Consider the following 14,995-nt stretch of genomic DNA (forward strand, 5'->3'; position numbering starts at 1 on the left):
GGAAAGAGGACAGTTCTAGATGTCCTTTTCTAAAACATCAATTTGCCAAATGGACATAATGCTGCTGATAGGTTCTTTACTTGAACTGTCACTGAATTTACAAAGTAAGAGTCAGAGTCAAAATCTGAAGGATATAGGAGTGCAAGGATTGTTTGTGTCCTGACTTCCTTTCTTAGTAGGTAGTGAATACTTTATTCTTGTTGCACTCAACACAGAGCTCCCTGAATTTATTGATGTTGGAGGAGCTTGAAGGGTGTAACTCCTCTCTCTCACTCTGAAATGCTCTTTTTCTAGGTTGGGGAAAGGTCCATTGCCTTGGTAAAACAAAAGTTGCGGGAGCTTTTCTGCACTGCAGTGCAGAACTTGGTAAGGACAGAGATGTCCAAGTCCAGTCACTAGGGTCAGATCCTAGAGTATTTCTGTCCAGCTATACAGAGGGCCAGAGAAACAGTCTTCAGGCACCTCTCATTCAGCTTGATAGGAATTGCCTCAAAAAATATCAGGCTAAGAGCAGAGAAGGCACTGATTTCAACTTGCTGTGATTTCTGGTTTCTCCTAGCACCTCATACCCATGCTCAGCATGTGGAAGAAAAACAAGCTTTTCATCAAATTCATGAGCAAAGAAAGTGCATTTCTTTGGGCTAGTGTTATTTGGAAAACTTTTGGAACACAGTGTAGTATTTAAGCATGCCACACAGTACAACTGAAATGGAATATTATTATCAGTTAGAATTCTGAAATTTTGTGTAGCTTCCTCTAAAATCAGCGGGACTTGAGTCTGTGTAACTAAGATTAATTTCAGCTGACATCCTTAAACACATCATTGAAAACCAAGCCAAGTGTCATGTCAATGGATATCCTTGGCAATGTTATTTTATTCTGTCATTCTGATAAATGTTTATTATAAAATAAATACATTTCTTACAAAAACATTCTTGAAGTAGATAGGGTATGCCTTTTTTAATGAAGTGAATGTTTTGGAGGAGTAAGATATTTCTACCAAATCAGTGGAATTTTGAGAATGTATAGACACTGCTTGTACCCATAAATATGCCCTCACTTCTCTTCCTGCTCCACAAATCAGTTGTTCACCTTAAACAGGTAGTGAATAGATAAAAAGTATTCTTGACTGAGGCACTGCTTGCTTTCCTTGCACTTTCCTTGCAGTTTCTTTTACCACTTGAGAAGATTTTCAGTGTCAGTTTTCAAGGTGATGTACTGTAAACAACACGGGGGGCTTGGGATACTGATACCTTGAGCATACAGCTGTGCCAAGTGTGGTGGAGCTGGGTGTGCTTGACTTGGTGGAAAGCCAGGGTCTCCTGTGATAAATGCCACTTAATCCCATCAGTTTGGAGCACTGGCTATCGTGCCATGTCTCACAAACTGATGTGCAAAGAGGATGATGCAACCCTGAAGCAGTATTAGTAACTTAACGCCTGCCTTAGGGCTTAAAAACATTGAGCAAACTTCTAGACGTGTTTGTATAGATCTGGAAACAAGTATATACAACGGTGCCTGGAGGAAGTGGCAGCTCAGCTAGTTTAAAGATATTATCTGAGGATTACCACTAAACCAGTAATGGTCTAAAATGAGATTTCTCTAATGTCCTTTCTCCAGTTTTTCTTATTTCAGTCCAAGAAGGTATATGTAAAAATCTTGAGAAAAATTCAAAGTTAAAAATTAAGTCAGGAAATGAAGAACAGCCACTTCACTTTGAACATGGTCTTCAATCTCATTTTCTTTGTGCAGGAACAAGTAATGTCTATGAATAAATTTAAGGCTGGATCCAGTAAGAAATATTCTCATAGATTTTTAAGTATTAAATAGTCTTTATTCCAGGATTACCAAAACTGTATTTAGTCACGTGAATTCAAGAATCGTTCTTGTACAAAACAGTCACTGTCAGTAATCGCAGCCTGAGTTAAGAGCAATTTATAAAATGTTTAAGAGGACAATTTTCTTATCTAAATCATTAGTGGAAAAAGCTATTTTTTAGCTGCCATTTATGAAGTATTTTTGAAGGGCTGTATTTATAAATTCACCTTCTGTGTACGTGCCTTTGTAGGCAAACCATGTGCAAAAAAAAAAAAAAAAGCTACTATTTGGTGCAGTCTAGAGACCTTGAGACCTTGCTCTGCAGGGGTTGAAACTTTCCTCCAGGAAGCTCCCATGGGGTGTTGGGGGCCAGAAGCCTGAGCAAGGACACACAGGAGCAGGGAGAGAGAGTCAGCCAATTCAATCCCATTGACTGCAGGATAGACTCCAGAAGGGAAATGGGAATTGTTAGCTGGGAGTTAAGATGTAAGACCAGACACAGCACTGGACACAAAACTGTTGGGACAGAGGAGTTAGATACCAGCAAGATGATTATTTGTATTCTTTCTAAGCTCTACAGAAAGAACAGTATCCTAAGTGCAAGGTATAATAAGCTTTTCAAAGCACTTTTTGTTTTTCACTCTTTCTCCTATCAAACTCAGGAAAAGCCAGAAAAGGTATGAAAACATCCCTCTACCTGGCTGTATCTATCATTGTAATGTTTTGGCAAAAGTACTTATTGCTTCAGCACTGTCAAGTAGTTCCCAAAATCTTGGAAAACTTTTAAATAATCGTTAAATAATGATAGCACTTCAAACTTCTTTTTTTTTTCCTGCTGTCAAATAATCTGTCACAACAAAACTTCTGATTAATGCTATTATCTGCAGAGCTACAGCTTTGTGCAGGCCTAATTTTTTGCTTCTTTGCTCATAGCCACACAAGTAGAGCAGAAAATTTAGAAATCACTGTAGATCTGTGTGTGACAAAGACAAGGTAGACAGACTTGGACTTCCTACTTTGGCATGTTTCCATACAAAAAATGTATCTTGACATGTTAATGTTAATCTTTAGGAAAAAAGAAAGAAAGAAAATAAAATGTACCGCAATCTTTTTAATGAAATATTGAGGTTTTATAAATGTACTTGACAGTGCCACTTTCAATAACAGCTTTCACCTGTAGTTCTGACCTTATGATAATATTGACCTCATGATAATAATGGTGGTATATCTGTTTTTTGTGATTCTGCAATGGAGTTATTGGAATATATATACATTAATTTTATGGATATTTGCAGTATTTTGCTCAATAGTATGGCTGTGAACAGTGTCAAGTTCACTGTTTACTACTGACGGTACAAGCCAATGCAACAAGAAACATTTTAGCTCTTGTATCAGCTTAGATTGGCTGATACAAGTCTTGGCTTGTGGGAAGCTTTTAGTGAAGTGCTGCATCTTGCAAAAGGAGCCTAACATTTTTAGGTGCATGCTCATGTTCTGTGAATAGGCACTTGAGCAGTTAAAAATTCCTTAAGCTTAAGGTTGCGCCTGTGCGATGCGTAAGTGGGCTGTAACAGAGGCAGGTTGGTTGTGAGGCTTCATGGTGTCAATATGTAGCTGACTTTGAACTGCCTGTTGCTTACAGCATGACGAGAAAATGAGAACATTGTGTTATGCTCTGCTTCTGTGAAACAGTCCCACGTCTTGACCTAATAACTGTATACTTCTTGCAGTGTTTAGTTACCTTTGCATGATTACATAAATTTAACTGATAACTGTTTTACTTAAAAATGCTGGGGGTTATTTATTAATGGGTTATTTATCTTCATGAAAATTTGGCTTTCCTTTAGGAGAGCACTTGTAAAACTGCTGTGTCTTTATGCCTTTTAGATGGCTTTATTTTTCAGTGAAATATAACATGTGGAACTAAGATTTCTGAGTAGGCATGGTTTGGCAACGCACTCGATAGAAAAACATGTATTCGAATAAATTTCTTTTGGTAATTTATTTTTTCTCTCTTTCCATAATGAATAATTGATAACCATTTAGCAGGAGCAATTAGTCATTCCAAAGGTTGGAGCATGAAAGGTAATTGCTTATCTGCAATAACAGCAGCATTTGCTGTAATAATGGAAAAAAACCCAAACTGCACGTGTGAATCAGTAACACGTGCGTTGTGTGATGCTGTTTATCTCTCACTGCTGAGATGTATTTCTGCCCTTCTTGCCTCTTTTACTAATCGGTGCAATTGAACTTTTATTCAAATTTAGTGTTCTTTCAAATGGCAAGTGAAGTCCTATTAGTTTCTTAGAAAACAGGTTTAATTGTATGTGAGAAACATTTGTGTGGTACAGAGGGAAGTGAGGAGGCAAGTGGAAACTATCTACCTTGGAAATGCGGGTAGGGCATGATTTCCTTAATAATATGCTTTTAATTATTCAGCTTCAGTGATGTTTTTCAGATACCTTTTGGAGAATATTTTAGCCTTTCCAAGGCAGAGTTGCAGTTTTTGGCTCTCTGAACTGGGACTTCCCCTACTCAAGCACTGCAAAAATATCAGACAGTAACCTTTTATGTGAAGATAGAGAATGCAAATAAGGCAGGAAAATATTCCCTCTTTAAGCACGTTTTCCTAACATGAGCGTTTTAGTGGTGTCTAGTAAAAATTTTTATCTGGACCTTGCTGCATTTGTACATCTGTCTGCATTTTTCCAGTGTCTGTTTATCTTAAATATGTGGAACATCAGTGGCTGCCTTCCTGTACAGATGGGAGGTTTTCATGTAACCCAACAGTCCTTCCTAATCTCCAACTCTGCCACCAGCTCACACTTTGGGTCACGAATGTGCAGAGAGTATTATAAACTCAGCCGAGTATCAGAACCATGAGAAAGTTTTACTTCTTGCATTGATTGAAGGAAAAGATGAGCAGTGCCATTGCATTTATAATCAATAGATTAAACTAACCTTAAAAGGGCACTGCAAAATAACTTCAGTGGTTAAAATGACAAATGTCATTATACTCTCCTCTTCATCAGGCAAGTTCCACAAGCCCTCTAAGTCTGTATAAATACTGCTGCATTATTTACAAAGGGCATAGGAGAAGAGATAAAAATGATTCTGAAGAAATATTTTTTAAAGGAGACGCAGCCAAACACAGTTCTTTGTGTTCAAGAAGGATGGCTTTTCTGAAAGGAGGATTTTGTGGAAAAATAACAGCACAAAGAACTTAAATTTTGCATAAACTTTGTTTTTCTTTATAGTCACTGAGCTATGTGGATCTTCTTCAGTCATGTAGGGTGAACTGCCATTTCAAAACTCCAGGAAAGTACCTCTATGCTAGTAACTATGATGATGTGACAAGTAGCCTATGTTATTTCAGCTGAAACTAAAAGCCCAAGTGCAGTTACCAGAAGGCAAAGTTCCCCAAACAGACAAAAAAATAATCCACATTCAGTAAAATCAACGAAACAAGTATTAAGAATGTTGACTATCAGAACTTTTTCTTTTTCTTTAATCAGTGTCAGTTCTTTTAGATCCCTGAATTTAGCTGCATTACTTTCCAGATTAGGCCTGATTTTCATTTTAAAATGAGAATTTCATTCTTTCAAATTAAAACTTCGTAATACACATACAAGAATATATACTGAAAAGTCAGCCATACTAATCTGCATATGTATGTGTCCATTGTAGATAAAACAGGTATTTAAAGATTTTCTTTTTCTTCAGTTATGATTAACTTGTGACATTAACTGTAGTATTGTATTACCTTGTTCAGAGTGCACTTAAGACTGAGGTGATGTTCAAAATGCTTGTGCTGCTAACATGTTGAGTTTGGGCCACAAAACTTCTGTGTAAAATAAGTGTTTCCTCCGTACTCTGCAGGGTATAACCATCAGCGTATCTGTGAAAACCAAAGGCAGAAGTCTCCTGAATTCTACAGCAGAACAGCATCCGAATCAAATGTGTATTTAAATAGTTTCCACTACCCAGATCATAGCTACAAGGACCATGCCTTTGATACGTTAAGCTTAGACAGTTCTGACAGTATGGAGACAAGCATATCAGCATGCTCACCCGATAACATCTCCAGGTAAATCATCATTCTTTCTGATGTTATAATGGTCACAGGGTTATAACGAAAAAAGAGAATACGTACATGTTGATGCTATGGTAGTGTGAATACTGGTAACTGATTAAGAAAATAAGATCGTTAGATGGGCATAATATTTGGTATTAGTGTAGCCCTTTGTAGTCAGGTTTAACTATCATCTTCACCTGTTTATTTAAAGATGGAAAATAAAATCATGGAAAGGCTAAGTGATAATATGGAAGGCCACAGAGTCAGTTCTGAACTGAAATTATGAAGTTGCCGATGCTCTTTTGGGGATGGGAAATACTCAGGCATCTTTTATGGGTCTCTACAGGGAAGGAATTTCCTGTGATAGGAAATTTCTCAAAGACATCTGCCAGTGATGAAGTACACTTGTTCTGCAAGTCTAACATGCTAAACTTATTAGTGCCTTATGCTGTAACACTTCGGGCTCCTCTTGCAGTCTTTTTTGCCCTTTCCACTTCCTTTTCTGTGTCAGTAAAAACAAAAAGATGACACTAAAAGGCTTAAAGCTGTCAGCTGCTTTTCTTACCCTCAGAGGCTCTCAGCTCAGACATCACTCCTGATAAAAAGAACATCAGTGATCTGTGTTAAAGTCCAGCTGAGTCTCAAAATTGCGTGCAGACAATTTTCTTCTGACAGCCTGGTTTTAACGATAGTGCCTTCATTTCGGCTTGCAGCCCTGCCCCAGCAGTTTCTCAAGCTTAAGGGAAGGCTGACAATTAAGTACAACATTGTCATGGGATTAAGAATCCCTTGTGATCACAAGGACAGCTTTTTTTGGCTAGCATGTTGTGTTTTATTCAGCAACTATTTCCTGTAGCAGGGTGTCGGCCCACTGATTTCCTTTCGTAGTGTTTATCACTGCAATGTTAAGGGTTTCAGAAAATTCCAGTGGCACTCATTCTGCTGGCTGATTTGTTGTTGGTGGTGGTGGTTGGTTGGTTGGTTTTGGTTTGGTTTTTTTTTTTTAAGTAAAAGCATTAGGACTCATGTTTTGTGGATTTCTGTTTTAAATAGATAAGGAGACAGCAAGTTTCTGAGAGCTGGAGACAGGCTGGGGATTATCTCTATCCTGCAGTGATCTAATGTGGCAGTGGTATGAAATCTGCCTCTCTTTGACTTGCTGCTCTGACCATTCTGGAGGAAGACGGTGTGTGTTTGAGCTGCCTCAGGGCGTTCTCTTAAGAATCTTCAGCCCAGGATGGGGGAGCAGCGATGGCTGTTGAATTTCACAGGTGCTGTTTGCTCTTCTGCTTCCTCTTCTGCAGCTTCCACGCAGTCCTGGAAAAAAAACCAAACAACAAAACCAAACAACCCAAACCAATTCAAAGAAACAGAAAAAGACCCATTACAACAGATCTTTCAGTTTCTCACACAGCAAACTCTAATGAGGGAAGAAAAGAGTGTGGGCTGATTTTGTTGATAAAACTTGGAAGATAGGCAGTTAATTTTCCTTCCAAAAATTCCCTTAAGCAAAATTAATTCAGATTGGTTTAGATGGTGTTTCAGAATCTTTTCTAGCCATATCAGACTTCAAAGGAAAACAATTTTTGATGCTTTGTTCTTAAACATTTAAAACACATATTTTACTTTGTGTAAGGTGAGAGATCGTTTTTTGCTGGAAGTGCTCAAAATCTGTCTGTGATCAAAGCACAGAAGAAACAGAACCACTGTAGTCATTTAGCAACTCATGAAACAGTTCCAAGGTTCATTAGCAAACCTGTTTGTTGTGGCTGAGGTTTCAGAGCTTGTGATCATCTGCTATGCAGTAATTTCTGTGAGCAGGGTAGGCAAAGCAAGGATGGAAGAATATAACTAAGCTGAAGTGTTAACCAGTTTAATATAGAAAAATCTACCACAATTAACTATCTTCCAGGCTGACCAAATGACTTCTAATTTATGGCTCCATTGCTTTTAGTGAAGCTATTTGACCCTCATTCTTTTGGCCCATCAGCTAAACATGCTTTGGCCAAACTAGGCTTAGGCATAGAAGTCAGTGGCCTCAGTTTTCTGAGACAAGCTTTTAGAGTTCAGATAGATTTCAGATGGGTTATACCTTTTCTGCAAGCTTGGATTAAATGAGGCATGTTATTTTTACATTGTATTGTATCCTTTCATGAAACATATCCCCAGTATCAGACAGCGAAATGTCTCCTGAAGACTGTCACACTTCTGGCAAAAACCTTGGTCTCACAGACATAAGCATCAGAGGCATCCTCAGAAAGCGAAGCATGTTGTTTGTTATTTTTTTCTCTTCCTTGTCCAGGACACATATGTGGACTACTTCTGTTCTACCTGTGTCCCTTCACAGTTGGACTGCATGCTGTTAAGTAGCATGACACCCACTTCCACTTGAATGGTCAGATAGCGTTTTCAGTACAATCCCAGGTCACATTTCTCTCTGCCCTAAACATTTGAATCCATTCTATTTCCTTGTGTTATGCTTCAGTCTAATGGCATTATTAATAGTGAAACAGACCAACTGTTTTTCTTGAACAGCACAGATGAAAAATAAAATAGGGAGCACACCATGGAAATACTACAGTTTAAATGGCCGTTAAATTGAGATGAAACAAAGAAATTGTATTGGAGAAAAGAAACAGGAAAAAAAAGGACAGGCAGAGTTGATAGCTGCATTGTGCTGGGCCAGGTTCTAGCTCTCTTTGTGATTACCCTTGTTTCTTTGGCTTGCTCATTAGTTTAACTAGTAGATCCTTTCTGACACTGCTCTGTCACTGAATGGCCTTTATGCATACCTCTTAATCCTCCTTATTTTTACCGAGCATTTTTTGATGATGGACTCTGTAAGACACAAAATAGAGACGGTCTACAGCCAGGAAGACTGGTATATTCAAATGGCTAACTAATGCCAGCTCTGAGGATCCAGGAGTGTGTTCTGTTAGGACATGGCAACCACCTCCATCATATTGTGCAATCTGGGAGAAGATAACAGATCCCAGGGGACTGGCAAGATGCATTTTTAGGCAGTCATGTCTGCATTTTTTCACAGCTCCGCGTGGGGAATGTAAACATTAGGAGCATGCCGTATACTTTATACATAATTTTTTGTTAGTGCCTACTGCACTGAATTAAGGACAGTATCAACTCCATTCTTAAACTGTCTAATATGTCTTTAAATACTGAGTGTTCTTTTAAATAACTCTTAAATTTTTTTTTGTGCAGTGCTAGCACTTCAAACGTTGCAAGAATAGAAGAGATGGAGCGACTTCTGAAACAAGCGCATGCTGAAAAGACGAGGCTGCTTGAGAGCAGGGTAAGCATAATTTTATGAGTAAAACTAAGAGTGGGCATGTTAGAGATTATCCTCCTAAATGCAACATTTGACACTAAATGGTTTACACCTAACATACACTTCAAAAATTATCTTTCCTCCTTATAGTTTGGTCTGGTTTCACCTTCATACTACATCTTTGAGCCCATATGCAATAGCTACTATCACAATGGGTGAGCTGATGGCAAAATCCCATCAGAAGGCAGGTCAGCATTGCTCCTACGCCTGCTAGGGGAGCTGCTAAAGAAGAACCTTCATTTCTAGAGTGGCTGTTATTTGCAATTCTGATTCCAATTCTCTCTCCACTTTGCTGGCTATGTATTTTTGCCTACTTAAGAGGCAAAAAAGGGTTTTAGTCCTAGCTTAGAAATTACGTTACCAACTATAGTTTCACATATAATTGAGGTTCTGCATGTGCCGTGGTATTTAGGAGCGGGAGATGGAAGCTAAAAAACGAGCTCTGGAAGAAGAGAAGCGCCGCAGAGAGCAACTGGAGAAAAGATTGGAAGAAGAGACTAGCCAGAGGCAAAAATTAATCGAAAAGGAAGTCAAAATACGTGAGAAACAAAGAGCACAGGTGAGATATGTTGACATGAAATGGTTTTTAAGTGCAAGACTTCCCCTTGATACACAGAAAGGAAGTATATTTCTGCCAGTGGTAACAGAATTGCTTTTAGTTGAAAAAAAGGATTTAGTATTTCTAAGGTGTAACTGTGCTGCTAAAAGCATGTTTGGGCTCTTGGAGCCTTAGATAGATGTCCAAGTTTTCATTTAAATAATAGCATAGGTATCTATTTAACATCTTATGTCTAAATTATAAATATTAATCCTATAAAGTTTGTTACTGAGTATGGGCAGAGCAGAATTTTTTAGCCCAGACAACAGAAGTTTGTGTTTATTTTATTAGCCATTGGTGAGGTTTTTCTTTTCTTCTTTTAATACATAAAATATCTCAGAATATCGTCACTTCCAAAAATCTGACTGAAGAAAAAAAATAGATAAAAAAGCTTTTCCAAGTGATATTATCCAGGTTCGATGCAGAGTCTTGAACTGCAATCACAAATGAGGCGCTGTTCCCTGTGCTGCTTTGCTGTCTCTTGCAGAGGGGTACAGTTCAGCTCTCCACACCGTGTTGCCAACTGTGAACTAGATACCACGTTTAATTTGTTCAGAAGAAAGTAATTCTATATTGTTCATGGCAATCCCTGTGAAACTAACTAGCGATTGGAGTTCGCTCATTATTAATTTTTCCTGTTATACCATGTTCTTATCATTTACATTATACTTTGCACAAAAATATTTGTAGCAGTAAAATGTTAATGAGTGAGATATGTGTAGTGAGTATCTAGCCCAGAGAAATAAAATGCAAATGAAGTTCTTACACTTCATCTAAAGCAGCAACACACCTTTGCATTTAATTTATGTTTTAATTCTGAAACAACCTTCCTATGCGGTGGCCCCTGTTTTACCAGCTTACCAGCTGATGATTTCAGGAAACTCCTATGCTCTGATCTGGCTTTTATAAAGTTATCCAACACTTCATAGAGTTACAAGTTCTAAGGCTTTTTCTTTTAAAGGCTATTAGGGCTGCAGCAAAAGCTCTTTATTTTTCTTACATTCATTCCTAGAGTACGTGGGCAGTTTGCAGTTGTATCCTTGCAGCAGAAAGAGTGAAGAAGTTAAGACCTCTGTTAAAAATAATACGGTTTTTCTTTTCCTTACTGTAGGCCCGGCCCTTGACTCGCTATCTGCCCATTAGAAAAGAAGACTTTGACTTACGAAGTCACATTGAAACAGCTGGTCACAACATAGAGACCTGTTACCACGTCTCCCTCACAGAAAAGACCTGCCGAGGTTTTCTGATTAAAATGGGAGGAAAAATTAAAACATGGAAAAAGCGATGGTTTGTTTTTGACAGAAACAAGAGAACTTTTACTTATTATGCAGGTAGGTTGCAGGGTCACTACTAGGGAACATCTATCCCTTTATTGTCCTATCAACTTCAGCTAAGTTATGAACATATAGGGAGTCCTGAATAAAACTTATATTTCCATTTTGTCAGATGTTTTAAATATACGCATAGAGCTCATGCAATCACATTCCTAGCTCCACAAAATTGTTTTTAAATATTATATACTTCCTCCAATGACAGAATGATTTCTTGTGCTCTACATACAAGAATATAATTTATTATACTTGAAAATACATGAAAATAAATATACATGAAAAATAAATTGAATGCTTTTGCAGTCCCCTTGCACGATGTGCTGAAAAGTCATTCAGGAAATTACATATACAGGAGCAGACTTCTTGAGTTTGCCATGTTTTGAGACTTCAAGGAATTTCAAGTGAACGACATGCAATACTCTAAAGAGGTTTCTGTACACTAAGTTGTGTTATACAGTATCTGGGAGACATTATAAGCTTTACGTTCATTTGTTATCTTGGAGTAAACCCAGAAAGTTGGAATTTAAGAACATATATGTCTCTCTGATTGCTGTGCAAATCTACACGTGGTTTAACTTTGAAATTTCAGAGGGAGCCAGAAAAGTGACTTTGTGTTCTGAATATTTATTGTTACAAGAGGCCAGACAGGGGCATATGTAGGATGGTCATTGCTAAAAGGCAGAACTAAACATCAAATACAAAAACCACCCAAAGAGTTCCATTTCCTTTTATGACATCACTGCTTTCCAGAAATTCATAAAACTGATGGTAGGGTTATGCATTGCTCAGTCCTTCTTTTTTAAAACACATATTTGAATTCATTACACTCATTCATTACATACCCTCTGAATATATCTTACTAGTTTGCAGTAATACTATGAAGAATGTGACAAACTTTTTTTGACTTTGTTCTTAACATCTGGTTTACTGGTTAGCAAGGTCTGTAACATACAGTAGCGTTCCCATCTGGTACTGATTTTTTTTTTTTTTAGTAGTTATGTTAATAGTTAAACAGTTTTGGTTTTGAGTGTGGCACAGGTGCCATAATGCAATTTCAATTATCAAACAAAACTTTTGATATCTCAAGGAATGCAGCCAACAAACATAGTTTGTAAGAGTTACAATCAATCTAGAGCTTTAAATATATACTAGACTTCTAAAATAAATATTGATGCTGTAAATGCAGAGTAATTGAACTCCAAGTGAATATACTGATACGTTGTTTTAGTTCTGCAAGCGTACTGAACAAAGAACGTACTCTAAAGTCTGACCGTTCAGCGCAGCGACTAAAGTTTCTGCACTTCCTGACCTGAAGCATACAGGGAACTCCATAAATGGAGCTTGCGGGTACCTGAAATGCTCTTGTAACTGAGTCCCCAGGCAGGGCTTGAAAGGAGAGTGGATCACTGCGTAGACGGTATATTTTGTATAGTATTGCATTTAGCTTAGTATAATGTGTGCTATGATGTCACAGTCTTATACCTCAGTACTCCTACTGATTCCTTGAGATTCCTCCAAAGCACTATATTGTTTGGTCTGGGATTTCTTTTTGCCATCATTTGAAGCTTTTGAAACTGCCTGCAGCTACCTATAGGATGTAAACTGAGTTTTGTGAGTGTTCAAAGTGACAGCAGAATCTCTTATGGGACTGGTAAGATGTTCTATGTGACTGTTCAGTGCCAAGGTGATACTAACTTAGGGTCAGAAGGTATTATATTCCCCTAACATAAAAGTACTGGGAGTGGAAGGAAGTTTGCCGTTCAGTGTCACACACAGTTGTGATGCTTGTTAATACCCTCTGGGATTATTTAACAGTTTCTCTTCCATTGCAAGAAAAGGGAGGGTACTATGGATGCTTATCTGCCCTGTTCCTTTTTCTTGTGAAATATTATAGTTGTGACTGTTAAGATTTTAAGTTCATGGTCTGTGTATCCTCCTTGTCCTAATGATTCACCAGCCCATTCTCAGACAGAAAGCAGTATCAGAAGATGTCTGAAATAGTTTAGAATTGAACATCTGCAAGCATCTGCTTCTTTGCACTGTCTGTAAAGTCAGCTGTGTCTCCATTGTAGATATTAAAATTTAAGTGAGAAGACAAGATTCCCACCACGTATTTCAGCTTTGCTGCAGTGGGATATTAGTACCAGTGGATAACAACCTACTCCTTGTTAGCAGCTTCCCTGGACTGACTATCCATTCAGGCGTTCTTACCTTGGATGCTCTGAAGCAAGGGGGGTGTTCCCTTTTGCAACAGAGGCAAACTGCATCTAGTTAATTCAGCTTTTGCTTTCGGTGTCAGAGTAGAGTGCAAACAGACAATTATGATGCTGCAGTGGGTGTCCAGGTATTTTTAACCTCCTGTAAACTTTTCCATGTGTCAGAGCTCATAGAAACTTGCGTACAATCTGCTAACTTCACATTTGAGTAATAAATATTAGCTTGAGACTGAGGGAGATTATTAGAAGTAGGGAGAAGCATTTTTTAAATAAGTACAAGCCCAAATGATGTTCTAATATAGAGCTTTTGCTATCAAATTGCATTTCACATTTTCTTATCATAACAGTTTTCCTTTGAAGGCAAACTGTGTGTCTTAGCCTGTGAGTGGTGTGAAGTCTGGCTGGCTTTCATTGGATTGGAAGATTGTCTGTATTTCAGAGACATCTGTTGGTAATACCAGCCATAACATTTAGACACTTCAGTGAAGGGAGTGACTTGCAAACAGATGAGGAAATTGCAAAAGCCTTATTTCTGTGGAAGCCATGTGGGAAAGAAAACATGGTAAGGGAGGAAATGCATCTCTCAACAAAACTGACCAACTAGTAAGGAAGGTTGATGATTTCTGTGGGATTTCACAAGCAGAAATGTTAATCCAGTTACCTATCAGCAGAACATATATGGAAATGCAAATTAAGCTTTTGTTTCTTGAAGTACTGTTCATTTCAGTTCTCAAGTCATTCTCTCTTTTCCATTTTAGACAAACACGAAACTAAATTAAAAGGCGTAATATATTTTCAAGCTATTGAAGAAGTCTATTATGATCATCTAAAGAATGCATATAAGGTAAACTTTGTTACTGTTGTTTTAACTTAGTCTCATATAGCAGTACCCAAAGTATGGGAGCTGCTGTAAAGTCAAAGGGAGAACTGATGTTATTAGAAAAAAAAAAAAAGCAACCAACCAACTAAAAAAAACACCTGGGGTGGAGGAAAAGGAAGATGAAGCCAGATCAGTGATAAGCCCTGTAGGTTTTTTACACCGTGCCAGGTAGGATTTGCTGTGAGGAATTCCTAAGTCCAGTGGCAAGACCACTGAAATCAATGGCTTTGGCAAATCAAAGGATGGCTGTATGCGTTAAACGCATCTCTGCTTCCAGCACTGCAACGCAGGACGCAGTGGTACAGCATTTTGCATTTCATCTTTCTCCTTAACCCTATCACAAATTTCCCTGTAAGTAGTTTCACTTCTGGCAAGAATAAATGGCTTTGATTTGATTCTTTCGATATCCTTCTTCCCGTTTTCTTTTAGAGTCCCAACCCACTGCTCACTTTCAGTGTTAAGACCCATGACCGGATCTACTATATGGTCGCTCCTTCTCCAGAAGCCATGAGGATATGGATGGATGTCATTGTTACAGGCGCAGAAGGCTACACCCACTTCATGTTATAATAAAAGGGATCAACAGGGCATACTGCAATAACGTCACATATGAAGTTAGCCATACCTAGTGAAACCTGAAAAGCCAGTGGATACTCTGAAATGTCCTCCTTATGATGTGCACCTGAAACCTCAGAATGAGAGGGGTTTACAAATGCATTGAAAAGGGGGGG

General features: G+C 38.1%; 1 protein-coding gene across 1 annotated transcript in view; it reads left to right on the forward strand.

Annotated features, from left to right (window-relative positions):
- PHLDB2 (pleckstrin homology-like domain, family B, member 2) overlaps positions 1 to 14,834 on the forward strand; it is a 55,588-nt gene extending 40,754 nt beyond the window's left edge. Inside the window, exons 13-18 of the mRNA XM_010132999.1 lie at positions 5,698 to 5,905; positions 9,113 to 9,203; positions 9,652 to 9,798; positions 10,949 to 11,168; positions 14,143 to 14,228; positions 14,694 to 14,834. Coding sequence (XP_010131301.1) covers positions 5,698 to 5,905; positions 9,113 to 9,203; positions 9,652 to 9,798; positions 10,949 to 11,168; positions 14,143 to 14,228; positions 14,694 to 14,834 — 893 coding nt within the window. The remainder of the gene's footprint in view (positions 1 to 5,697; positions 5,906 to 9,112; positions 9,204 to 9,651; positions 9,799 to 10,948; positions 11,169 to 14,142; positions 14,229 to 14,693) is intronic.
- Positions 14,835 to 14,995: the final 161 nt, after the last annotated feature.

Source organism: Buceros rhinoceros, unplaced genomic scaffold, assembly GCF_000710305.1.
Source record: "Buceros rhinoceros silvestris isolate BGI_N320 unplaced genomic scaffold, ASM71030v1 scaffold24033, whole genome shotgun sequence".
Lineage (NCBI taxonomy): Eukaryota > Metazoa > Chordata > Aves > Bucerotiformes > Bucerotidae > Buceros > Buceros rhinoceros.